We start from the raw sequence: 27,067 nt of genomic DNA, 5'->3' as shown, positions 1-27,067 counted from the left end.
ATCTACTGTATGAATTTAATTGTTCTTAGAAAAAAACAATGCATTAATAGTACAGAAAAAGCAATTATGTAGCATTAGATTAAATCATAATACATTAATTAAGATAACCTGTTTTTTCTTCTGCATCATGAGAAATTCATTTGCCTTGGCCTGTTCTTCTCATGGATACAATATCTTCAGAGATAATCTTCTGTATCTTCAAAAGGACTTTTTACTTTCCATGTGGCCTTAGAAGGCCTAGTTCTGTCTTCATTTTGAGGTTGCTGAAAAAAATGACTGGACTGCCTTGACCATCATGAATTTATGAAATATATTACATAAGATACTATAAAAACAAGGCTAAATTCCCATACACCAAAGGAATCAAACAGAAAATGGACGAGCCTGCAAACAACATGAAGCAAACTTGACACAAAACAGATATTTCACTGTGTACAAACAATAGCCCTTGGCTGATAAACGGAAAGAAGTTTTAAGGTTGTTTGTAATGTCATGAGATCATGTCTTGCAAAATCACAGGTCTCCATCAAACTATTGGGCATTTTCTGATTGCATGTGAAGGGACTGTATAAAAGATTTGTGAGATGTTATTTGCTAATAGCTAATAGAGTGAATTTGTTCTAGATCTGTACTTTCTAGTCTTGCTGGAAACAGTGTAAACTTCTGCGTCCCTAAGAAAGCTTCTCTCTGTGTTGGCAAGGAAATGATAGAAGAATGTAATTAAGCAAGGATGACCCTAAAGTGAAATGTGGATTCTTTACAATATACAATGTCCTTCCCACCAGCCACATGTGTTTGTCAGATGTTTACAGAATCTTCATTAACTAAGAGCTTTGCTAGATAACAGAAGCTGAAGCATGGCATCAATGGCTCTGATAAGGACAAGTGTACGACCAATCTGCTTGACAACTGACAAGAGGCTGGGGTTTGAAACAGACTGCAAAAAGAACACAAGAAAGTGATTTGCAAAGGGCATTCCAGTTGTTTGCCTTACATCTTCTTTCCTCTGTCTGTATTGAAACAAGACTGTAATCAGCTAAAATACCCTTGTGCTCTTGTCTCTCCACCAGAAAGTAAATATAGAAGAAATGCATTGTTTTGGAGTATTAGCTGCACTGTCTGTTTTCAACATCATTGCTTGTTTGACAAGAGGCAAGCCTTTGGAAGACTGGGACAGGCTATCAGCTATGGGAAAGTCTGATGCACGCTTTCATGATCCTAGGGAAGATGAGACCCATTTCAACTTTAAATCTTTCCTGGAGAATATGAAGATGGATTTACTAAGGAGTTTGAATTTGTCAAGAGTCCCCTCACAAGTGAAGACTAAAGAAGAACCACCACAGTTCATGATTGATTTATACAACAGATATGCTGCAGACAAGTCCTCCAGCCCTGCATCCAATATTGTAAGGAGCTTCAGTACTGAAGGTAGGAGAAGTCCTAAATATGTGGACTAGAATTTTTAAAGAAGTAAATAGTAAATACTCAGATTCTTTTGAAATTCAGAAGAAACTCAGTTCCTAACTTCCACAAATCAACATTAAAATTTTTGATTTTATTCTTACTCTATAGTTTCTTTCAGTCTTTAAAAAATGCAGTTACCTTTAGTTTTCTTCTTTGATATTTTCACTGTACAATATTCTCTTCTCAAATGCTTGAACTAAGATGATGCACCAAATAACAGAGTTTACATGGAGCATGTTTCTCAATCCTAGACATTTGGAACTGAGTTTCTATGTTAGAATGCAAACTTTTGATCACCCATAATTGAGACTGATGCTAGACAGCTTTTCTTTCTGGTGGGCTCTGTACGTATTTAAAAACTACAGCAACCAACTGAGAAATGTGTCTCTGGATCCAAGCAAGGAACAGCACTGCTCCTCCAAAATTCTGGATTAGACAAAGATTTATGTGAAAATGGGTAGTCATGCTTATATCAACTGAAAAAATTCAAGATCGCTGTCTATGTAACATTAAATAGACTTTTAAAAGCTCCATCAGGCAGTAAAAAAGTTAGAAGTGCAATCCTTGTTATAAAAATGAAACAGAGAATGAAGTTTCCTTTTCTATGAAAAATAGACATACACAGGTAACAGCACTACAGAGAACTCCAAATTCCCAAATTAATGTCCCTAGTCCTGAAATAGAAAGAAATCTCAACAATATGACCTATATTTTAGTTTCCATATCTCACTCTCCCCTCTGACTACTTTAGAGGGTAAATGCTCTGAAGAAATGGCAGCAACAGCCAATTAAAATTGCCCAAAAATCCAGTCACGATAAAGCAGTTAGTTTACATTAAGCATTAAATAGACATCGGGGATGACTTTTAAACACTACAAATCTGATCTTCCAGCCAAATATCTGCTCCTCCCAAGGCAGAGTTGCTGGTACTGCACACAGATTTGTAGACAACATGAACAAATCCACACAAACTCAGGGAATCCAGGCTGGAACAGTCTGGAACCTAGGCATGAAAGGCTGTTTATCACCAAGTCCCAGTTTAGATATACCCTGAGGCTTCAATTCAGGACTTTCAAAAACTTTTCTATTTCCCCGAACTCCCAGTCCAAGCGGTTTTCAAATTTATCTGAAGACAACAACAAAAGCCTCAGCACAGACAGTTCTTAAAGACACTTAAATATGTATATTAGAGCAGTTCATCCCATGCATGATTATAAGAGTAGGAAATCATTGGTCTTTTTAGAAATTCCTTGTATAAAAATATCTTTAGCAAATTGATAAACCTGAAAACTCTGCACATGCCTTACTTATGCACTTAATACAGCCCAGCATCATCCACAGTTTGTTCTAGGCAGCCTCTTTATGCTTCCCTCCACACACTCACCTGGCTATGCAATCATGGTAAAATACAATCAACACTAGGGACTTCCATTTCCTCTTTTCACTCTCTGCCCTTGAAACTTGGCCAGAAGACAGGATTTCTTTTTTTTTTTAATGCTGTGTCACCATGCTCTTATTTTATGCCCAAAATATATCCTGAGTCTTTTAAAATCAAGTTACTTGGACAGTCAGAAGCACTGTAACCACATTTTAATTTCCTATTGCAGATGTTGTTTCTTTAGATTCACCAGAAGAAAACCCATTTCAGAAACACATTTTGTTCTTCAACATCTCTATTCCACAATATGAGGAAATCACCAGAGCGGAACTGAGAATTTATATCTCCTGTCACAAGGAAGTTGGATCTCTCTCTAGGCTGGAAGGCAACATGGTAATTTATGATGTTCTAGATGATGGCCACTGGGAAAACCCAGAAAGTACCAAATCTTTCCTTGTCTCCCACAATATCCAGGAATGTGGTTGGAAGATGTTCGAAGTGTCCAGCGCTGTGAAAAGATGGGTCAGGGCAGACAAGCTGGAGACTAAAAATAAGCTAGAGATTGTTATAAAGAGTAAAGCTCTGAGTGGTTTTACTTGTGGGAAGCTGGATATCAGTGTTACCCCTGACACTAAAAATCTGCCCCTGTTAATAGTGTTCTCCAATGACCGCAGCAATGGGACAAAAGAGACCAAAGTGGAGCTCCGGGAGATGATTGTTCATGAACAAGAAAGTGTGCTCAAGAAATTAGGAAAGAACAACACTTCATCTGAAGAAGAACAGCAGGGAGAGGAAAAGGCCATCCCTGGATCCCACCTGCATTCCTCCAGAAGCAAGAGAAGCATTGGAGCCAACCACTGCAGGAGAACTTCCCTCCATGTGAACTTTGAAGAGATTGGCTGGGATTCCTGGATCATTGCACCAAAAGATTATGAAGCTTTTGAGTGTAAAGGAGGTTGCTTCTTCCCTCTGACAGATAACGTCACCCCAACAAAACATGCTATTGTCCAAACTCTGGTGCATCTCCAAAACCCCAAAAAAGCCTCCAAGGCCTGTTGTGTTCCAACCAAACTGGATTCAATCTCCATTCTTTATAAGGATGATGCTGGTGTGCCCACTTTGATATATAACTATGAAGGGATGAAAGTGGCAGAATGTGGCTGCAGGTAGTATATAAGGCAGAATCTCTAAGAATAGGAACATCCCCTTTTCCTGTCCTGTGTAAATCTGTACAATAGTGATGCAAATGAAGACCGTTGCAAACAAGGTTTGAGCAGGGTATGGGGCTGGTTGTTGTTGTCGCTGCTTGTTTTAAAGGAAAACTGGCATTTAAAGAATGGCAGTCACTGTAAATAGCCTGCATTATATATCATGGCAAAAAGAATACTGGATTAAAATATTGTGAGATTGAATGAATAAGCATTATTTGGTGACAGTGATACAATGTCAATGCCTTATTTCAAACTTTCTGTTTAATCAACTGTATTTAGGTCACAAACTAGAGGATTTTCAATGGGGGTTTAGGATGTCCTGCAAATGTTTAACAGCTCTTGAAATCTAATTCTCCCAGTCAACTCTGACATTTTCAACTTCTGCAAAACTCAGTAAATGGAATGTTGTCTGCATGATAAAGTCAGGAATCTAAATTCAGGAAGCCTTTTCTCATATCAGTAATCTCAGAGGCTTTTACAGGGAAATGATTTGTTCCTGTAAGTGAAGATTTGCAGTATTCAAAACAGAAGAGACTCTCACTTATTTCATTCCCAAGTATCCTTCTGTGGGTAGCAGGTGCCTTAGTTTCAGCTTTCTTATCCTCAACGTCCCTATTTTTACCCCTTTATGGCACATACTTGAATGATAAGAAGTGCAGCCTTCCGCTTCTAAGACACTGTTTCCTAGGAGGAACAGCAGCTCTTATCGCCGCACAAAGATAAGGAGCCACTTTGACCTACTGCATATTCTTAGTATTTCTTTGCAAGAACATGCAGTCAAATGATGTCCAGCCTTAGAAGCTGTATCCTAAGAGCAGTGGGGGTTGAAAGAGCTCAGCACTGAAAAGCCCAGGCTGCTTATTTAGAAGCATACATTTGTTGTTCAAGGTCTGCTATGAGGTTCTGATTTTTTTTTTTATTTCTTCTTAGGAGAAACTCTGTTTTACATACGAAATTCTTTCACCCCTTAGAAGCCTGGGAAAAATGGAAAACTTCTATCTGTGTTCTATTCTGCTGTATGAGAAATATACTATCATGCTGTCATTCTTCTGACTTCAGTTGTATTTTCACTAAACAAGGACCCCATCTTTCCTGAAATTAAAGTAAACTTCCTTTGATGCTAATGAAGGTTTTGCCTGTAAAAGGACAAACTGCCTTCCATTGGTTGCAGGTGACAGGTGTAAGTGCTGTACAACGTCACTGCAGTACACCTCACTTCTACTCCTTCACCACCTCCCACACACACACACATCTACCTAAGAACACTTTTGAACCAAATCCATAACAAACTACACATCAATTCAAAGTGTTGAAGAACATTGATGAGGCAAAAACCTAAACAGTACCTTAATGTATGGAAGGAACAGAATTTAAATCGATACATATGTTTTGAATTAGGACAGCCTGTGGGCAAGACGAATTCATTCGGCATGAGCAGGTCAGCTTGAAATCCAATACACAGTTTATTTACTATTGTTAACCTAATACAGAGCAAAGAGCAGGTGAGTGTGAGCAGAGCAGCTGTAATTCCATCAAGAACTGCTGGTTAGATCACAAACCATGAGCACAAAGCACGATTCACTAGAATTCTTGAACTGATTTATAGTCTTTTTCTTTAGAACTGGTCTGCAATTGGATCAGATCTGAGATCTGGGCCCATGCAAACTCCATACTTCCCTAGCTGCATGCCATTAACCTCTCAAGCTTCCCACGGCGGTAATCATTTTACCACTCCCCACTGGCTTCTGTTATCTTACAGTTATCATTACATCTTCCTCCTGCCAGAGCCCCCTGTATTCTCTCCCTATTTTGTTCCTGTCTCCTAAGCTCCTGACATTTTGCAAAACTTCTCTTAATCAAGTATCAGAAATGGCCAAACGTGCACTTGGTGTGATCACATTAGAAGACTCATTCACCCTCGTGTCAATGTAATTGTAGCAAAGTCCCCTCCAGTGATCCCATCTGGAACACAAGGTCCCAGTTATATTTTGGCTTCACTGAATTCAGGACTTTATCCATAATTAAATGAAAAATGGAGAAGGAGAAAAACCTGTTCCCACATCTTCACAGAGAGAAATTCTCAAGAATCGGGGGGGTGGGGGTGTTACATTCTGAAGTCAAACTTTGATCTATATTTCCCTTATTTGGATGGGAAAAAAAATACCCAAAACCACTTTTGGCTCAAAACCTCAGCTCCTAGATATGCCATCTGAATTCCAGAGAAGACCTACAGATCCCATCCCAAAACTGGACTATAAGTCGCTTTTGTATTTCAATGAAAAAAATCAACTGAGCTTCCAGCCAGCTTCAAGGATCATGTTCCCATTGGCTTAACATTTTGGTTGGCATGGTAGTAAAATGAAACATGAATCTTTCCACAGGGTGATGAACAGGGTCAAGAAGAAATGAGAACCTAGTAGTGACTACAGCTGCTGCTACCTTCAGCATGGTTGAAGTGTGTGTCAAATTGATGTTTGGCTTTATATTTAGCAGTTTGATTTATGTAGCTTTGCACTTCATTTTAAGTAATTGTTTGAGCTTGCTCATGTTTCAACTGCTTTGGGATGCAACAAGTCAGCCAGGTGGTCATGATGGTTCTAGAGAGTACACAGGCTGTGAAGAACAGGTAAGCATCTTGCCCCTGCTTCAAGCTGGGCCCCACTGGACACTGAGACACCCCCCTCCCATCACTGGGTTATGAATGTTGACCAGCAGCTTGCTGTTACTGAGGAGCAGGTTGGGGCTTGTGCAGTGTTCAGCAGACACACAGTTAAAATTAAAACTTATTTGTTTAACATAAACAGAAGTCCGATGTATGTCCTCCTTTTCAGGCCTGTTACCTATCTGTGTAACAGTCCTGTAACATCAGACTCACCAGCTGACTCCACAGCCAGTTTTAAGGCTAACCTATAGCATTTCAGTCTGAATAGATAAACATGGTAAGCTGGTGGAAGCTGGTCAGAATATATAGCTGGTGTTATTTTTACACAACCTCCCACCTTGTCTGTGTACACAGCAGACACAGTGTCCTCTGCTCTCACCTACTCCTCCACGCCATGTCCCATTACAGAGGAGCAGCTGATGCAACTTAACAACACAGCACCAGCAGTCACTAAAAATAAAAATTTCTCCATTTTCACTTTTCTTTTCTACAGGTGAAGAGGCAATAGCCTTATGGGAATCTGGAGGTGTTTGGCTGGTATCTGCTCACATGCCTTTATACTGTAAAGATCCTGTCAATATAGAAACGTTAAGCTAAATTAACAATTACTGATGTTCGGAATAAAAGGTTTTAGATGGCCTCTCAAGGAAACATCTTCGTTTCAGACACAGCTGTGCCCTACATGGGTAATGCTGCTCCCACCACAGCTGATTCCAGCCTCCTCAGAGCCTGGCCTTTACCACACAGGTAATGCACACAGGTGTGTGGCCACACACCGTGAAGGTCCACACAGCCACACACTCTGGACTCCAGGAAATATCAGTACCTTGCTGTAACTCCTCACAGGCAGCGGTGAATCCTTTTGTTACTGCAAAGAGTTGCAAGGTGCAGGTAGAAACACATACCAAGCTGGCAAAGCCAACGTAGAAAGTGAACAATGTCTGTGAGGCAAGAAGACCCTGTCCTCAGACTGCGTACCTGCTCCGCATCCCCTCTGGCTGCTCTGAACAGCTAACGGGCCATTGCCTGTGACTACCACGTCCCTTCTCCGGTGTTCAGCAGTCAGAAACAGGTCAGGTCCCTCCGGGGGCTCGGGGCTCTGCTCTCCGTCTGCCAGGTGGGACGCTGTGCCTGCCTGAGGCGCAAACCTGCTCCGCGCCGCCCTGGCTCTCACTGGAGCCCACTGGCAGCCTCAGAGCCATCCTTGACCTGCCCTCAGCCTTTCGTGCTTTCTCCAAGCGCTGCCCCGGTGCCACGGCCGGGCCGTGAGGGACCCCGGGCCGGGCTGTCTGCGGGTCCGTGCTCCCCCCGGGCCCCCTCCGGTTTGCGGCGCTGCTGCGTCCCCTGGGTTCCATGCGGCACTGCCGTTCCCACACATTTTCCCACTCTCCCTCCCACAGTACCTTAGAGCCTCTCAGCATAAAGGTGTCTCCTGCCATCTCGCTCTGGGCTGCCCACACCCTCTTTCACCCTCTCCGTGCCTCCAAGCTGGCCCACTGCCTTGTCTTCCCTGGCTTCTGCCTCCTGGCACCCTCAGAAACATGTTGTCCTTCTAAGCTGCACCTGTTTATTCTCTGTCATCTTCCTTAAAGCTTCTGCTGGACCATCAGTCATAATTCAGCCTGACAGGAGAATAGCTTCAGTGTAGCCCTGGCAAAGGGGACTCCTGTGTTCATCCCCTTGCTGAGGTGTTTGGTTTGGCCGGAGCCTGGTGCACCCACCATTAGCCCTCACAAAAGCCTTGACGCTGGCCCAGCACACCAAAGGAGCTGAGGGAGCAGCATCCTGGCAGCCTGGCCCTTGCTACTGGGCTGGCAACCAAAGCTTCTGATCCTGCAGCCAGGGAGAAACCCAGTCCTTTACAGCTGCACAGCTAAAGGGGCCATATACCAGCCTGGTGGGCAGCAGTGCCAGGATGAGGCATCAGGCCCTCAGCAGAACCATCGGTAGGAATCGGATCGGTTCGATGGCAGCCATTCGTGATGGCCACTAAACAAAGCCTGCTGTGGGTGGCTGGAGCTCTCACTGTTTCAATAATAACCCCAGGATAGGAGGGCTTGATAGAATATTTAATATTCAGTATTTATGATTGGCTAACTCTGCTTGCTGTACCATGCTGAACAAACATGCAAACCTATCCAAAATGTAGAACGTAGAGAATGCAGACAATATAATGCAAACCCATAATATACCAATTCTTCAGGGACTGCACATTCAACAGTATGTTTCTGAACTAAGTCAGGATGCCTATTTGAAATGCATTTTCTTGATGACCTCCTGAATCTTCTACTTATCTAGAATATAGCAGTTCATCTGTTCAGCAGAGCTGGTCAATGTGAGTTTGTCACAGCTGTGCTCCATAAACTGTGATGACACTCCACCTGCTCCTGGCTGAAATTGGAGAGATTTCAAAATGGGAATACACTTTTTGTACCCTCACTCAATCTTACATTAAAAATATAAATCATCTTCTCATTCTTTTATTTTTCTTAGTCACTGTAAAACAAGGGGGGGGAAGGGAAGGGAAGGGAAGGGAAGGGAAGGGAAGGGAAGGGAAGGGAAGGGAAGGGAAGGGAAGGGAAGGGAAGAGAAGGGAAGGGAAGGGAATCTTAACAGAAAATCAAAACCTAACACATTTTGGATTTAAGTTTTTCTTATTAAAAATTTAATCATTAAACAACTCAGACTACTATTTCCATTTTCATAAAGTAGAAAGATTTCAATATTAAAGGAATGTAAAAGAAAACTTCCAACTTTAATTTTAATCTCTCCAGGTTTGTACAGTATAAGAACTGAAAAACGTTGGGACAAAAATCTAACATTACTTCTTTTGGCATGGGAATTAGAAAGGAATATAAGGGTGATATTATTAATTCTTTTTATTTCTAAGGGGCCTAGAAAGCCTACTCAGAACAAGGTTTCCTTTGTACCAAACAGTACAAGAACAGAACAGAAAAGACAGTCTTATACCATACCTATGCAATCCAGTCATCTCTGTCACAGACAGCTATGAAGTAGTACTGACCCAGACTTGTACATCTATAAAAGGCAGTGAAGGTTTGTCTAGAAATACTTACTGAAGTCCTGGAAGCATTAAATATTTCATTAGCATAGTCCTGTGCTTGAACTAATAAACTCTGCCTCTCAGTATTTAGAAGCCACATATCACCTTTAAATTAATTCTAATTCACACATTTAATTTCAAATATGGCTGTGTTAGAAGGCTTTGCTAAAACCAAAAATAGTTTATTGCCAGCTTTCACCTTTATCCTGTTGGCATGTCTGCCAGTGAAAAAGGTGCTCTTGCTGCCACCTTCAGATGAGCCTCCCGCTACTGCGGTTTGTCAGTGACCAAATATCTACATGAGTCTGATGAGGGAATGGTGGGATCAGCTGCAGATGGGAACTGGGGAATATTGGAGCAGAATACAGAAAGCAAATAATATACAGCAAAACATTTAATCTTGTTCCTATGGAAGATTTTTAGCATGTGATCTGAATAATGCAGACTTTGCATGCAGACTAGTCTGGGACAGATAAAAAAATACCTCTTTCCAGAGTGTGTGGGAAGTTCATACCCACAGGAAGTCAGAAAATGAAATACTTGTGGACAGATTTTAAAGGATCATAAACTTTTATGAGTTATAAAAGCTAAAACTATGCCTTAGCTATTTAGTTTTGCTCAAAACTAAAATCAAAATAAGAATTTGACTTGAGTTATATTATAAGCTAGAATGGATAGTAGAGTTACATTTTGGATCTGGTTATTCAGAGTTCAATGAAAAGACTTGCATTAAACAACATGTGTGATAAAAATTTAAGCTATAAGTGCCTCAAAATGAGTAAGCAAATAGTCATTCTCCAAATCTTAAAGAATTCACACCACATATAAGGGATTCTTACCTTGTAAGACTATCTATAAAGAATTACCAAGGTAGCAGTGAAAGTTACATGTCATATTGAATTCAGAAAATCCATACTGAATACCCATATTGAATTTCAAGAGAAACAGATGACTGAACAAATCCAGTGTGGAAAAATAGGTTTTTTCCACTGTCCTAGAATTTTAAGTCATGCATGTTGGAAAAAATCATTTATTTTACTTTTACATTGTGAAGCTGGTTTTGGTTTTATGTGGTAGTGATAAAGTACATGAGAATGAATGTGCATAACTTGAGAAATAAATTGAGCTGTGGAGTGTTGCCTTATCTAATCACAGTCCCGTATATATTTCCCAATGTCTTTGCTTCATAAGAACCTCAGCTACAGTTTCCAGCACTTCTGATATGAAAATCTTTATAGACTGTGATAAACTGCAAAATAAATGTCAGGAAAACAGAGAAAAGATTTTTCCAAATCTTATTATTATATAACATCCACCATCAGGAAAGTGCCATTTTGTGATTTTTAACCTCTAGATAAGGCCTCACTGGAGAAGAGTATTGTTACTCTGTGGAAATACTTCCTTAAATGCTACAAAAATATTGTCCTGTAAAGAGTTTAACAGTGATAGATAGACCTCATTTAGGTATGGGAGGCACAGCTGATATCTGATACATACTCTGATCAAAAGTACTCAGTTGCTGTCTGTTCTTGTGTCCTTTCTGACTATTATCTTCAAGGAAATTCAACTATGTCTGTTACATTCTGAGTAAGATGAGGTGACTGTTAACACCTTGTATATAACATCTGTAGCACCCTTTGCACAGTAAGTTGAAAGTCTTGAGTGTCAGGCTTCATTCAAGACACACATGACACCAGCAGACAGGCTTAGACCACCTTTAAACTCTTCCCTCCACATGTATTCATATGTAGCAACATTTTAACAGCAGTACAAAAACGTGCTCTACCCAAGTTTCAGAGTCTATTCTTTTAGCTACCTCTGGCAAACAGAATGGCTGGGGTAGCAATTAACTTCAAACTTGAAGCCAAGAATCTGTTCCTGTATATCTTTGGCATGTCATACTGGAGCTCGGAGTGGGTACAGGCTGCATTCCACATATTCTGATCCTCTTTCAAACTCTTAATACAATAGAGTCTCAAATACATTGTGAGCAGAAGAAAACAACCCCCCCACATTCTATTTTGGTATGTTGAGCCTAAAGTCTATTGGCTGGGAGCTGTCATCAGACATGACCATATGTTACCCAACGGTATTACAAGTAAATCCTAACTGAGTGCAAATTGTGAAGATTAAAGTCACCTCAGATTTAGCTGTATTATGCTGAGGCAAATGTGTTTCAAAGTCCTGTTTAAAATGCTGGCAATTCTCAGCACAGAAATTAACAGGCTGTCATTACCTTGGATTTTATGAGCTGTGCTAAATGTCTGGAGTTCCTTGTTTGGAGCTCTTAGTCATAGAATGTAGGAAGAGTCCTTTGCAGCTCAGACTGAAAAACACCAAAGACAATGTATTGTCAACAACTTTTGAAAGAATATTAAATATTGATACAGCTAAGTCACTGAAGAATCTCCTCGTATAAGCTCTTCATAAATAATGGTAAAAGAGAGGATGATTGCTGTTATAACAGTGGTTAAAATAAGAGTTGCATTTAAGCAATCTACTTTCAGGATAAGCCAGGACCAGTTTGTAACAGGCAATGCATTACCTTTTGGAAACAATTAACTGCTAGAAAGATCTTCCTTGGCGATTGAAGTCTATTACTGTTTCATAAGAGGCCTGTGAAGTAGTAAGGAGCTGAACTTTATCTATTGGTGCACTTTGAATGATGCACTCCATTTTAATGAGATTAAAGGTTTAATGCAGATAAAAGATCTGTTCAGTGCACCTGGATTCAACACAGGGATTTCAGTGTGATTCAGAGTCATTGGAGAGCTATGTTCATCTTGATCGATAAGAGCTTCTGACTTCTTTTCTATTCCATACAAAGACAAAATGATCAGGACACATTTCTTGCTGTTTTCAGCACTGATCATGTGCAGCATACCTGCTGAGGAAATCTTTCAGCCAGCTCTAGTGCTGGACATGGCTAAAGTCCTTCTGAACAATTACTGTTATCCTGAAAACCTAGTGGGAATGCAAGAAGCCATTGAACAAGCAATCAAGAGCGGGGAGATCCTGGACATCTCAGATCCAAAAATGCTGGCAAGTGTCTTGACAGCTGGAGTGCAGGGTGCTCTGAATGACCCAAGACTGGTGATTTCCTATGAGCCATTACCACATGCAGCTCCCAAACAAGAAGCTGAGGTTTCCCCTACCCGTGAGCAACTCCTGAGTCTTATTGAGCATGTGGTCATGTATGGCAAGCTGGACGGCAATGTTGGCTACCTGAGGATTGATTATATCATAGGAGAGGACGTTGTGCAGAAAGTTGGAGCTTTTCTGGTGGACAAGGTCTGGAAGACACTGATGGAGACATCTGCCCTGGTGATAGATCTTCGTCACAGCACTGGGGGGCAGATTTCTGGCCTCCCCTTCATCATCTCATACTTGCATGAAGAAGACAAGATGCTGCATGTTGAGACTGTGTACAATCGTCCCTCCAACACCACCACAGAGATATGGACACTTCCAAAGGTGTTGGGAGAGAGGTACAGCAAAGAAAAGGATGTCATTGTTCTGATCAGCCGCCACACCACAGGAGTGGCTGAAGATGTAGCTTACATCCTCAAGCACATGAACAGAGCTATCACTGTTGGAGAGAAGACAGCCGGGGGCTCACTGGACATCCAGAAGCTGCGTATTGGTCCTTCCAATTTCTATATGATGGTTCCTGTGTCACGATCTGTGAGCCCCTTGAGTGGGGGTGGACAGAGCTGGGAAGTGAGTGGGGTGATGCCATGTGTGGCTACTGAGGCAGAGCAAGCCTTGCAGAAATCCTTGGACATCCTGGCAGTGCGCAGAGCAGTGCCTGGCACCATTAGCCACCTCAAAAACATATTAAAGGACTATTACAGCCTAGTGGAGAGAGTGCCTGCGCTACTGCGGCACCTTGCCACCTCTGACTTCTCTTCTGTGCAGTCATCCGAGGACTTGGCCACCAAACTCAATACTGAGTTGCAGACCTTATCTGAAGACCCCCGTCTGATGGTTCAAGTCATGATGCCAGGTGAAGCTGCAGATCTCCCAGCCGAGAAGCCAATTGGAATGGCAGCTGACTTACCTGACAATGAGCAGCTGCTGCATGCCTTGGTGGATACTGTCTTCAAGGTGTCAGTGTTGCCAGGCAATGTTGGTTACATGCGCTTCGATGAGTTTGCAGATGCCTCTGTGCTTGCTAAGCTGGGGCCTTACATTGTACGCAAAGTGTGGGAGCCCCTTCAAAATACAGAGAACTTGATCATGGACCTACGTTACAACCCTGGAGGCCCTTCCTCCTCTGCTGTGCCTGTGCTACTCTCCTATTTCCAAGACCCTGCTGCTGATCCTGTCCATCTCTTCACAACTTATGACAGATGCACCAACCATACGCAGGAGCACAACAGCCAGGCAGAATTGCTGGGCAAGTCCTATGGGGCTAAGCGTGGCGTCTACCTGCTCACCAGCCACCACACTGCTACAGCTGCTGAGGAGTTTGCTTACCTCATGCAGTCCCTAGGCCGTGCCACGCTGATTGGTGAGATCACAGCAGGAAGCCTCTCGCACACCCGTACCTTCCCTCTGCTGCAGCCTGCGCCAGGAATAACCCATGGCCTGACTATCACAGTTCCTGTTATCACCTTCATTGACAACCATGGGGAGAGCTGGATGGGTGGAGGAGTTGTTCCTGATGCCATAGTGTTGGCTGAGGATGCACTGGAAAAGGCCGAAGAAGTGCTAGCCTTCCACAAGAACATGGGAGTACTTCTAGAGGGTACTGGGCAACTCCTAGAGGCTCACTATGCCATCCCAGAAGTGGCTGGTAAGGCCAGTGCTATGCTCAGCACCAAACGGGCCCAGGGAGGTTATCGATCAGCTATAGACTCAGAGACTTTGGCTTCCCAGCTTACCAGTGACTTGCAGGAGGCCTCTGGAGACCATCGGCTTCATGTCTTCCACAGCCATGTGGAACCAACACCAGAAGAGCAGCTTCCCAATGTGATTCCCAGCCCTGAAGAGCTGAGCTACATCATTGAGGCACTCTTCAAAATTGAGGTATTGCCAGGGAACCTAGGTTACCTTCGCTTTGATATGATGGCTGAGGCAGAAACAGTGAAGGCCATTGGGCCACAGCTGTTGCAGATGGTATGGAACAAGCTGGTGGACACGGATGCCATGATTATTGACATGAGGTACAACACAGGTGGCTACTCCACTGCCATCCCAATACTTTGTTCCTACTTCTTTGAGCCTGAGCCTCGGAAACACCTCTACACTGTCTTCGACCGTAGTACCTCCCGCAGCACAGAGGTGTGGACTCTCCCCCAGCTCTCTGGCAAGAGATATGGCTCCCTCAAGGACATCTATATCCTAACAAGCCATATGAGTGGCTCAGCAGCTGAGGCTTTCACTCGCTCTATGAAGGATCTACACCGGGCCACAGTTATTGGTGAGCCCACAGTTGGTGGATCCCTCTCGGTGGGCATTTATCGTGTTGGTAACAGCTCCCTATATGCCTCCATCCCCAGCCAAGTGGTGCTCAGCCCAGTCACTGGAAAAGTATGGAGTGTGTCTGGAGTGGAGCCACACATCACCATCCAGGCCAGTGAAGCCATGTCTGTAGCTCAACACATTGCCAACCTGCGTGCCCAGGTGCCACAAACATTGCAAACTGTAGGCAAGCTTGTGGCAGATAATTATGCCTTTGTGGACATTGGGACTGTTATAGCATCCAACCTCACCAAGAACATCAACAAGGACAATTATAAAAGGATCCATACAGAGGAAGAACTCGCTGGGAAGGTGACTGCCATCTTACAATCTCTTTCTGATGATGAACACCTGAAATTACTTTACATCCCTGAACATGCCAAGGACAGCATCCCAGGGATCATGCCAAAACAGGTACAGTTTTCTCATACTCAGTTATAGAGATGCCAGCTGGAATGGGAGCATTGAGTCAGATACCTTATCTTTTTTCTAGCCCATACCATAAACCCACCCGAATTTACCAGTACCCAGAGGAAAAGCCAGTGCCTGAGTAGGTTTTGTAGGCTGAGCTGTCTCTGGCACTTAGGGTAGTAGCTTGTAGAATTAGATGGGAGTTCTAGATGCATGCATCTTGGGAACAAGCTTCAGGCTGTAAATTTCAGCTGCCATATGCCACAAGCAAAAATGCAGCTCTTTAGTGTTAGAGGAAAGATACCTCTGTGATCCCTCCTCTTCCAATGCTGCAGCTTTTCCAGTTGTAATTAATGCAGAAACCCTCTGGTTTCAAACCCAGGTCATAATTTGAGGAAGTTTAGTTGGACTAGAGTAAATGCATATAACTCACTAAACATGCAGCCATGTACTCTTTGATGGACTTCTCTATATAAAATTGTAGTAACTGACATCTATTACACCAGAATAATAAGCAACTCCTTCGGTAGTGGCAGTGGAAAGTTGTTCTAATTGTGTCTCATGCTCAGCATCAGACAGTTTCCCAGTGCCCTAGAAATTCTTTGGAAGAAGTATCTGGGTGGAAGTTAGGTGACCCCAGGGAGAAATTGATTTTTAATAATCTACTTTTGCCCTTGCTGTGTGGTTTGCATAACAGTCTGTGCTTTGTTCTGAGCCTGAGTGTTTATACACTGGTCTGCCTTGCCAATCTTTCTTGTTCATTGTTGTGCTGGAGGGAGCTCCCAGGAGCACTTGTTAAAATTCCGTCTTCAAATTAAATAGAGGGTTAGGATAACCTGATCCCTTTCTTGGATGGAGTTAGCTGCTTTCTGGCTACTGCACTAGCATGGCTATCAGAGACGTATTTTCTCCAGGGAATCATAAAATTACTTTTTGAAGAGAATGCATTTGCCTTTGCAATGAACCAGAGTAGACCAAGTGTCAGGTAACTATTAAATGTTTCCTGGGGGAGGAAACCCGTGGACTTCCACACTCTGAAATTTTTGGCATGCATGATTTAAAGTGGCTATGACCTTTGTGGTATTACCACAAATACTAAGGTCAAGGACAAAGTCTAAGCATTGCCAGGGGCAGATTTTTTTTCCAAGTTTGCTAACCAAGAGATGCTGGCCCCATTCTTGCTTTTAAGATTAAATGGAAATAGTTAATTAAAGGAGTTTTCTATTCCAGCACTCTCCTTCCTAACTTGGTTGAGTGTAGAAAACTTCACTCTCAAATATTTCAATGCTTTTGACAGAGTTCCCTGCTCAATTATTATCAACGTATCAGTAGTGACACATCATAATTTCTCCCCATTCTACAGAATGGAAAAATCTTGCAAATTGGTCACTGTATTCACTGAAGGCTGTTATTGAATACTGTTGGTGGTGTTTTACTTGTTCAGATATTACTTAGTTTATTCAGACCTTGAATATTCAGAACAGGATGTAGTGGACAAGTATCTTATTTGTCACATGACATAAAATTCTGATCCTGATACAGCTAGTGAAGAAATGCCATTATACTATTCAATGCCTCTGTTTTACCATAGTTCTTCGTCAAGCAAAATGATTGGAAGAGGTCAGGTATACATCCATAAGAAAGAAATCACATCAGTCTGGATGACAATCAGGACAAATGTAAGATTTCTCCAAGGTGAAATAATGTGTAAAGAGCAGAGAATCACGTCTCTTATGAGACTAAAATGGTTTCCAGAGGCATAAGCATTCCCTCATATTGCTGGAGGAAATTGGAAATCAAACAGACAAGAAAGCATTAAGATGTTAACAAAGATGCTGAAGTCACTTAAGTAAAGGATTTCCCTTGAGATGGAGGTAAAAGAAAATGCGCCCATTCCACAGAGCCTTGGGCAGCAAGAGTACCTTCATCTCCTGTTTTGCTTTTGCAGCCATAAGAGGGATGATTTCTGTGGAACATTTCAGGTATACCCCAGAGAGCAAATACCTTTAGATTACAGTGAAGCATATATGATGGCACTAGCTGCATTTGTAAATTTTTTTAAAAATTAAAAATTTGGCAGCCCAATACATGGACATAGTGTCTCTCTTGATCTATATCACATTTATTCCTTAAAAACCTAAGAGCTAGTTTTTCTCTTGTGCTACCTATGTTCCAAGCCACCCTCTCCCTTGACAGCAGGATTTTACTGTTAATGACCTTGACAGTGAAGCAGATCCAACACAATTAACTGAAAGTGATGATGAATAACTACAGGAAGGATGGGATGGGACATAGGAGACAGACAAGTGAAATGCGTGCAGACCTTTGCATCTGCTGCACTAGAATAGCTGCTGAAGCATAGTAAAGAGTAGTGAATATGTCTCCTCTAAGCAGCAGCAAGGTCACTTCTAGTCAGAGTTGTCAGCTGCATAAATGCTACTTTCCAAAGTCAGACTTCCCAGAGGCAAATTTTGTATATATTTTTTGTGATCCAGAAAATAACATTTTGCTTATAAGGCAGAGCTCTGTAAACTTGCTGACCTGCAGTTCAATAATCCCTGCTTCTTATTCTTCTGTCTCCCTCTCCAGTTACACCTTCCTTTGCATACTGAAACATTTGTGTTTGTGACTGAGTTTCTACCTATGGAAGAACAGCTGCCTGATTTTGGCATAATTGTAAAGCCCATTTCAAGTGATGAGGGGTCTCCCTGAGTGATTATTTTGGCCTCTTCTTAATCACCAACTACTTTTAATGCAGTCTTTACACCTAAGAGAATTTTTGTCATGATAGTTTACATAAGCAGCTGAAAATGATGATCAGAATAAAAAGCAAAAATTAATCCTTTATAAAAATTGTTCCTGCATTTCAAGTCCTCCTGTTTCCAGATGAATAATATGTATGTATAGAAGAGTGTTGTACTTACTGAAGGAGGCAATAGTTAGAGATGTTTCACCAGAAAGAAGTAGTTTGCTTATATCCTTTCATTAATGAGTGAAATCAAAATGCTCAGCCTCCAGGCGTCAAGATAAATAATCAAATTGCTGCATCTATTGCTAAAAGGTGGACAAACAATTGTTATAAGTCCACATGATGTTGATTTATATTGACATAACCACAGTAAAGTCAGTGGAACTATGCAAGTTTATGCAAGAGAAAAGTATCTTGTGTTTAACTCTCATTGGCTCTTCAGCTTTTGCAATCTTTGCTTGCTTGTTTCTAGGGTGATAGTAATTCACTGCACAACTCTGGGAGGAAAGTAGCTTGTTTAGGGGAAGTCCTGTAAAAATGTAAATGGGTTCTTCAGAGTTCATAACCTGAGCACAAATTAATAGGGTCAAGCTGTTGCAGTAAATACTCATCATCATCAAACTGGAATGGATAAGGATGAGTATAATTAGTAAGACATGAAATCTTCTGCTACATTTAGTATAAAGAAAATTCATCTAGAGTATAATATGCACAGACCTGGGCAATGGTTTTCTGGAACGATGTGGCTCAAGTACAGAGGCAGCAGAGAAGAGGAACAGGAGTAAAGAGAAGACTGAATAAAACTAATCTTGAAAAAATTTAAAATATTTGAGTTGTTTATTCCAGAGAGAGGAAAACTGAGAGGAGACATGAAAACGCAGATACATAAGAGACTGTTTCAGATATGAAAAGAATAATCTGTTCCCTTGTCCATAGTAAATAGGTCAAGAAGTAATACACTTAAAGAGTACAAAGTAGTCAACTTATACTGTTTACACTAGATCTTAGAAACATCTTTCTTATAGGAAGGCTGGTGACGTACTACGGTGGATTGCTTGGAAGTCACCCAGTGAAATGTGTGTTGTTAAGAGCAAATGAGAATGAGCTGTCAGGGCTATAGCTGATCCTGCTCAGTCCTTGAGCTGGGGGCCTTGCTAGGATGGACAGTTCCATTCCAACCTGTGAGCATACACAAGGAACCCAAATGTTCTAAGAAAAGTGCAACCCTGCCATTCAGCCCTCAAGATCTCATGGTTCTTAAACTTATCTCAGGGTTTGCAGCAGCACAAGGGTATTGCCTGATAATATTTTCACAGCCAGCAGTTGGCAGCACTAGCAACCTTAATGAAAATCAGAGTTACCTTAAAACAGTCAGCACAAAAATAGCTTTGAAAAAACAGCTTCAATCTAAAAACAACTTAAGGGAGAGATGAAAGGAGAGAAAAGAGGGAAGAGAGGCACATTTGGAAAAGCGGTTTGCTGATGGTTGGGGTTTGTGTCGGTAACAGAATCAGGGATCTAACTCTATACACAAGTCCCAGGGCAGCATTCCACGGTCCTATTTTGTGTCATATCATATGTTATATTTAGGCCACTCACCTGTGGAAGGAGTCTGCAGAACAGGACTGTAGACACAATATAGTTAATGAAAAAACACTTTTCCTTGGCTTAAAGTGGTGCTAGCTTGGAGGTCCTTTAGCCTAGCCTCATTGTTTATAGTGTGCACCTGAGGACTTACATTTAACAACAAGTCATTTGTATGTAAACATTGTCTGACTGAGCAGCAGGATCTTACTTTCAGCTGCATCCTGTCCCAGCTTGTCCTTGGCCAGCAGAGCCCTGCCTTCCAAAGAGAGCACCTGGTTGCTCCCTGAAGCTTGACTTACCTCCTTAGGTACCTGCAGCATGTGGCCCATGTGCCAGTGTCATGAATCTGCAGTTTTGCAGGGCAGTAACTCTCTCGTACCAGTCACAGGCTCCTCACCTCTTCTGCTGAAAAATTCAGATGCTTTCCCTGGCACCCCAAAATTACAGTCTGAGTGCTCTTCATGTGATATCCAGTCTTAGAGCTTTTAGAATAGATACATTTTCATAACTTTTCCTGCAGCCAAGAACGGCTTTCATTTAGATCCTTGCACATTTATTTCAGCCCTTGAGACCTGGGGCTTTAAGAGAAACCTGCCCACCTTGAAATTTGTAATGAATTTTCAACAGTTAGCAGTGCTGAAGTCCTTAGGGAACAAAAATAAGATGCATCACAGTAAAAGAATAAGTAGAGAAAAAATTCATCAGGCAGATACTATTCTTAATCAACATGTTTCTAGGTATGCATTTAGCAATTAGCGCTGGAGACAGAGATAAGACATTTGTGTGTTCAATTAAAATATCATTAGTAAGCAGCTGAGAGTAACACATCAGTTTTACTTGCAGATGTTAGTAATGGGTGATGTTTTTATTTTCCTCCTGGGAGGACCAGTATCTCTGAAGTAGATATAAGTTCTGTCAGAACAATCAATGCATGCTGAATATATTTTTCAAAACTGTGATTTGTTAATCAAAGTACAGTGGACAGATCAAGTAACACTGCTGTCACTGGGAAGTGGAATGGAAATGACAAACTCAGTTCTGCTAGACTGATGTGTTTACAGTCCAGATACAATGGTTATTTTCACAAGGTAAAGTGATAAAGAAGGGTACAGAAAAGAATTTGCTCTTATCGTCAAGTCAACAACTACTGGCCAACAGGGCTTTTAAATTAATGATTGAAATTTTGGTAATTTTGGCATACATCAGGAGCTCAATGATGAAGTGTCATATGGTGGGTAATTTTCCCCTAGGTAACGTCAAGCACAGCTGCATTCACACACCTCGGAAAAAACTCTTTCTGCTGTGGCAGACCTGCTTTCAGCAGGAGCAAAACTCCAGGCCAGAGCACTATATAGAGGTCAGGAGATTACTTGACTTCTCTGTAGTTGCAGAAGGCCCAAGTGCCTCCCCAGTTCTGTGGCATGTTGTCGACTTGAAGAGCACCTGCTAGCACATGGTTCGTTGCTGACTCCTTGTTCTTTCGAGTGTGAAAGAATGGATTGTCTGGGGATGAGCTATGGCAGAGGGCAACTGATTAAAAAGGTATAATACCATTTTCACAGCAACAGAGGAGAAAATACCAAATGGCTGAAGGTCATATAAGTTGTATGTATTCTAAATTCTTACCTCAAGCTGAAGGAGACTATTCCATTTTCAGATACTGCATGCAAAACAGAAGGTTGGCAATAGGAACTGGCTATGTCTCAATGCATACAGGGGTTACTAGGATAACTTTATTATTTGGCTACACATTGCTACTAAAACAGTCCACTGTTTAATAACATAAGCTAAGCAAAATTAAATAAATCGCAACCTAACACGTGAGACTCCAGGCACATGGCCACCATAGAAGAGATTTAGCATGTCTACTTCATGAGTATCCTAGCACATGCCCAGACACATCAGGTTCCTCACTGTCACAGGGACTGGGTCATTAAGAGGGGCTGGGGCCACTCGCACCTGCGGCCAGCAGCTGTTTGTCAGATGAGGCCAGTAAAGAGATTATGAAAGTCCCAGGTGCCGTGTCTAGAAAGAACTCCCAAAGGCAACATGTGGGCTTGGATGGCAGGCCTGGGATCTATGCTGCAGGTTGGGATTGTTCTTTTAACCTCTTTGCTCTAAGGAAATTCTTGTATTTTTGAAAAATAAAATGAGCTCTGGCAAATAGGCGCCTGATCCAGATTCTGGGCATGTTATTGATGCATTTTATATTGTGCAAAAATGCATCACGCAATGCTAACCTATGTTTAACGTGCAAAAATGTTGTAAAATTTATTATGTTTTTCAAACTCGGTCACATTCCTCACACGTGTCCCCCCTGGATTAACATGAGCCACATAATTTTGTGTCGAGCTACCAGTGCCAGCAAATGATTTGTTTTGTTTTTCCAAACTCTTTCAGATCCCTCCACCAGAAGTATTTGAAGATTTGATTAGGTTTTCATTCCACACAAATGTATTTGAAAACAACATCGGCTATCTGAGATTTGATATGTTTGGAGACAGTGAACTTCTAACCCAGGTGTCCGACCTAATCATAGAGCTTGTTTGGAAGAAAATTGTTCACACAGATGCATTAATCATAGACCTGAGGTAAACCTTTGAATGGCAAATAACCAAAGTTCTTTCAAAACAGCATTTTATTTGTAACAGTGAATTAGCTTTACATGGCTTACTATCCTGTTTACAGGCTAACATTGCTGGGATTAAATGAGAAAAGAAAAACAGCCAAGGAAAATAATAACAGTCTGGAAGTATATCTCAAAATAAATTGTATCATCACTTGAGATGTTTAGAACTAAATAGGCAAATTTAGGGAATAGTTTGCAGAATGCAGTTCTGGATGTTACATTTGTTTTATTTCTCTAACTTCTTTCTAATCTAACTCTCCATGTACCATATATATATATTTATAAAATAAATATTTACTTCATGTAGTGGCCAAGTGATTCAACAGTCAAAAAGACAGACTATGTGCAAGGCTGTGTTACAACATTTAATTTGCCATATCTGCAGTGCTAAATAATTCTGGGCAATCAGGTCTGTACAGAACGGGCCTTGTGCACAGAGCACAGAGGTGCCTAGAGGTACTGTAGCACTCCTGGGCCCTGCTGCACCAAGCTGCAGCATTGTACACCTGCCCTCTTCTTAGAATTCTGTTGGACACTCCAGTGTGTCAATAGTGCTCCAAATCTTATGAGCAATAAGATGTCATTCATTTTTCACCAGCAATCAAAGCAGATTAATATAAAACATTCACATTTCCTACACAGTATTTAGGGAAGTAATGCCCTTGTTGTGGTCCAGAGTTAATGTGTGTGAGCCCAGAAGATTACAAATATAAACCAAAGAAAAGAAGGACTTTGTAAGGACTTGGTTTTAATGCTAGAACCGCTTGTGTCTATTGTTATCATGGGGCTCTTAATATTTGGTAATCTTCTTAATCCCAAATTTCCAATTTGGGAAGTAATTGGGATTTGCATCATAGGGAGGAAAAGATGACCACAGTGATGAGAGCAGAGACAGAGATCTTACTATGTGAGAACAGAGGAGGCAAGGCAGCGACGAACATAACACACCCATGACTGGATTTGAATTCAGCAAAAGCACCACCATCTTCCAATAGACTTGAGATAGGACTGGGACTTTCCTCTTTCTTGCCCCAGTTTTCTCCCAAGCTAAAAATTTCAGGGCTGGGGGCACTGAAGCAGCAAAGATGAAATCACGTCTCAGGTACCAAATGGTCTCATTATAGCTCCTTTCTTGTGTTGTTTTGGTTTGGTTTATTTTTTTATATTTAATGCATTTTCAGTCCTTTGAGTGCACATAAAAGACCCAGTCTCTGAAGACATACAAAAGAGAACCCCAAACAAGCCTTTTGAAATTCTCTGTAAGCCAATCTTATAATTTTAAGGCTAATGATTTAAATTTTGCATGGGATTAACTGTAATGAATAATGTTTCTCATTTTACAAGTTTTCCTCTGTGAAACAGCTGTACCACTCATGAACTTCATATTTGGATAATTTCAATTTTGCATGGGATTAACCATAATGCATAATGTCTCTCACTTTAATAGTTCCCCTTCCTGGAACAGCTGTGCCACTCATGAACTTCATATTTTTAACTCTCACAGCATTGACAAGAGACACTGATGAACTAAAAGGCCTCCCTAAGGTCACACAAGGCATCTGTAAGAAGCAGCACTAGCATCCAAAATTTAAGTTCAAACTCTGGCAACTGCTCAGACATTATTACTGACTAAAGTTACTGCAGTTTCAGTGTCTGCAAGAGAGTCCCAGGAAGAGCATTCCAGCATTGCCCTGCCTGCCATCAACTTCAGCCGTGATGGCACCTGAAGGAAACTGGGCTCTGCTGGGCTGAGCTGTCGCATGGGCTGTGCAGCAGCAGCACCTCCTGGCAGCACAGCACTATCAGGGACACACTGAAGATGGTTATTTAACTTCTAGCCAATCACAGTGTCAATCATGCAGCTCCCAAATGCTGAAGAATAAAGATGTAGCTTCACTCTTCGGAACAGAGGCCTCTGGGACTGTCAGATCCTTTTCCAGAGGTGCAAAATCTTAGCTATAGATTGAACTGAATAAACTCATTTTCTAGCAGGTTTTTGCTGGAATGTCTGTGCTAGGTACTCCTAACATCACCTAGAGGAAAGTACTATATCCACACTCTATCAGTAAGCAAAGTACAAACATTTCTAGAGTTGTATGTGCTCTAGTATTAGTGAAAAGTGACAGGAAAAAATATTTTGGCAGTTAATTTTGTGTATTCATAGCAGGGGTTCTCCAATGACAAGCTCTTCAGTAAAATTAATCTTCAGAGACTGCTATGGAATTAAACAATGACCAAAGTTTTCAACTACGACTGTGCTAAATGAAGCAACTAACGCAATCTTTAGACACAAAAAAGATGGACTTATCTAAACTTCTAAGTTTTCCCATTTTGTGTAGCAAAAAATAGGAACACAACAGTTCTACAAACATATGTTGCTTTAATTGGAATCTACTTTGTGTTTTAGGGTTTATGTATTCACTCCTTGCTGCCGACACCAGGAACAGAATGGGTTACTCAGAGTAAAATAACAAGAGTATGATGTTTCTCTGCAGATTTAGAGTCTTTGCTTACCTTCTGATTTTTTCTACGTAACATCAAGAAAAAAATAAGACTTTTATGTTTTGTATTTGCTTTTGAAATCAGTTGTGGGCAATAAAACTCCAACACTCTTAGACAGGATTTTGTTGATCTGATAGAAGTGCAAATGCTGATAGGGGAGAATGAATGTAAATGTATCAAAATGTAGCCATAAGCCTTTTCGGGACTGATGTTATGGAACAATACTTGGGAAGGAAGATTTACTGCCTGACACAAATTTTCACTTGTTTCCTTAATATTTTTAATTCTTGAAAAGGTACAATATTGGAGGCTCCACTACACCCATAGCAATCCTATGCTCATATTTCTTTGATGAAGGACACCCAATTCTCTTGGACAAAGTTTATAACAGACCCAGTGACTCAGTAAAGGAGATATGGACCCAGCCACAGCTCAAAGGTAAATGACAGTTTCTTTCCAGAGTAGCTTTCCATTTCAGATGTCTCTCCTTGTGCATTTTAAACAAGCCATTAAATACTGTAACTCATTTGGTGAAAGCACCTGCCATGATCAGCTCAATCTGTATAGAGAATGTAGAAACAAAAAATGTGCATTTCAGCCATGTCCCTCAATGACATCTACAAATCACAGTTTATCACTCCTAAGAATGGGGTATGTTAGGCACAGAGGTTTGTAAATTGGTCCCCAGAAGTTGAGCCAAATACTGTGTACAGCAGCTGTAACTTGTTGCTTTTAAAAGTTGCCAAAATTAAAAATTAATCCAGTGTTGCCTAGAGTTCTAGTAATGTCTCTTCCAATACTCCCATACAGTTTTATATGTTGTTCCCTAATACTTACCTGTGTAATCCTCTACATCAGTAGATGAAAACACCTTAACACCCTAGTTTGTCCAGAGACGAGAAAGAAAAACATTAATTTTTGCATATCTGGGTGAGTTTGAAGCATTTGGCAATGTGACACACACCCCACACATAGCCTGCCCCACTGTTTGTGGAAGTTGAAAGGATGCTGCAACATGCAGAAACAGAGCTCTTCAGTGCTCACAAACTGCAGTTAGAGTTCTAAGAGCCCTTAAACATGGGTTTAATTATTTTCCCCTCTTAAGCTAAGACAGTAGCAAAAAAGTTAATGGTGTCTGGAGTTGTTGGCCTGGATCATGTTGAAATGGTTAAACTTTGTCACAGTCTGCAGGGTCCATCTATTTTCCCAGGCAGTCAGAGGTCGGTTGTGCTAAAGGATATGATTTCTATGGACACATTCCAGTTCCCATCAAAGAGAATGGGCAGACTCATATTGACTTCAAAGGAGCTGGATCGGGTCCTGTATTATATATATCTACTGTGAAAAGAGTCTTCTAATGGTTATTATGTTTATAGTGAAATGAGAAGACCAAAAATGGTGTGAAAATTAATTACCATGCTATTGGCCCCTCTCTTAGAATTTAGCATGAGGATTTTAAGTCATACTATTACTTACTTATAGAATGACATTTTTAGAGCAGTTTAGTTTTCAAGTTATCAAGTCCTAGCTATTACCTACTGGTCACTTTTTCAAAGAAACTAACCTCTCAAAAAGTATCTAACATGTTCATAGATATTGAAAATAAGGTTCAAAATCCTTCCTATTCCTGTCAGCTGTTTTATGTGAGAAAATGAGATAATTTGGCTCAGATCCTAATAAAAAAGGGGTGTCGAAGGGTTTGGGACAAAGGCCATGTATAGCTTCCACTTACAGACTATAAAAAACTGTGGAAAACCACTATAATTCTAATTTCATAAAATGATGCCTGCATAGTTGAAGGCCAAGCTCTGTGACAGCCATGTTCCTAGAGCAGGGATGAGGGTGAAACTGAAAATGCTTCTGGATGAGTGGAAGATGTCATTTTTCCCACCTGTCTATTCCACTATTCTGATGAGATCTGGAGCTCCTGTAAAAGTCAAAGCC

The 27,067-nt window shown here is 41.2% G+C and overlaps 2 protein-coding genes and 1 long non-coding RNA gene across 4 annotated transcripts in view; 2 read left to right on the top strand and 1 right to left on the bottom strand.

Annotated features, from left to right (window-relative positions):
• Positions 1-116: 116 nt before the first annotated feature.
• LOC121660002 lies at positions 117-16,400 on the bottom strand. Its single transcript, XR_006014522.1, has 3 exons — positions 16,389-16,400; positions 8,279-8,289; positions 117-276 (listed from the first exon to the last, which is right to left on the bottom strand). It is a non-coding gene; the product is annotated as an uncharacterized LOC121660002 (long non-coding RNA).
• Positions 250-6,854, top strand: GDF2 (growth differentiation factor 2). Of its 2 annotated transcripts, XM_042018853.1 has the most exons (3): positions 250-1,428; positions 3,072-4,008; positions 4,984-6,854. In XM_042018853.1, exons 1-3 carry the CDS (start codon positions 1,089-1,091, stop codon positions 5,147-5,149), a joined length of 1,443 nt encoding a protein of 480 aa, XP_041874787.1. In that variant the 5' UTR covers positions 250-1,088; the 3' UTR covers positions 5,150-6,854. The 2 variants fall into 2 exon arrangements, with proteins under 2 accessions (XP_041874787.1, XP_041874789.1); XM_042018855.1 differs by having other exon boundaries at positions 3,072-5,106.
• Positions 12,504-27,067, top strand: part of RBP3 (retinol binding protein 3) — an 18,766-nt gene continuing 4,202 nt past the window's right edge. The window contains exons 1-3 of the mRNA XM_042018837.1: positions 12,504-15,659; positions 22,393-22,583; positions 25,419-25,561. Of these exons, the coding sequence (XP_041874771.1) occupies positions 12,612-15,659; positions 22,393-22,583; positions 25,419-25,561 (3,382 nt within the window). The 5' untranslated portion in view covers positions 12,504-12,611. The remainder of the gene's footprint in view (positions 15,660-22,392; positions 22,584-25,418; positions 25,562-27,067) is intronic.

Source organism: Corvus kubaryi, unplaced genomic scaffold, assembly GCF_017639235.1.
Source record: "Corvus kubaryi isolate FWS band 111438036 unplaced genomic scaffold, C.kubaryi_AGA036_p1.0 138, whole genome shotgun sequence".
Taxonomy (NCBI): Eukaryota; Metazoa; Chordata; class Aves; order Passeriformes; family Corvidae; genus Corvus; species Corvus kubaryi.
This window is presented reverse-complemented; position numbering and strand designations above follow the sequence as displayed.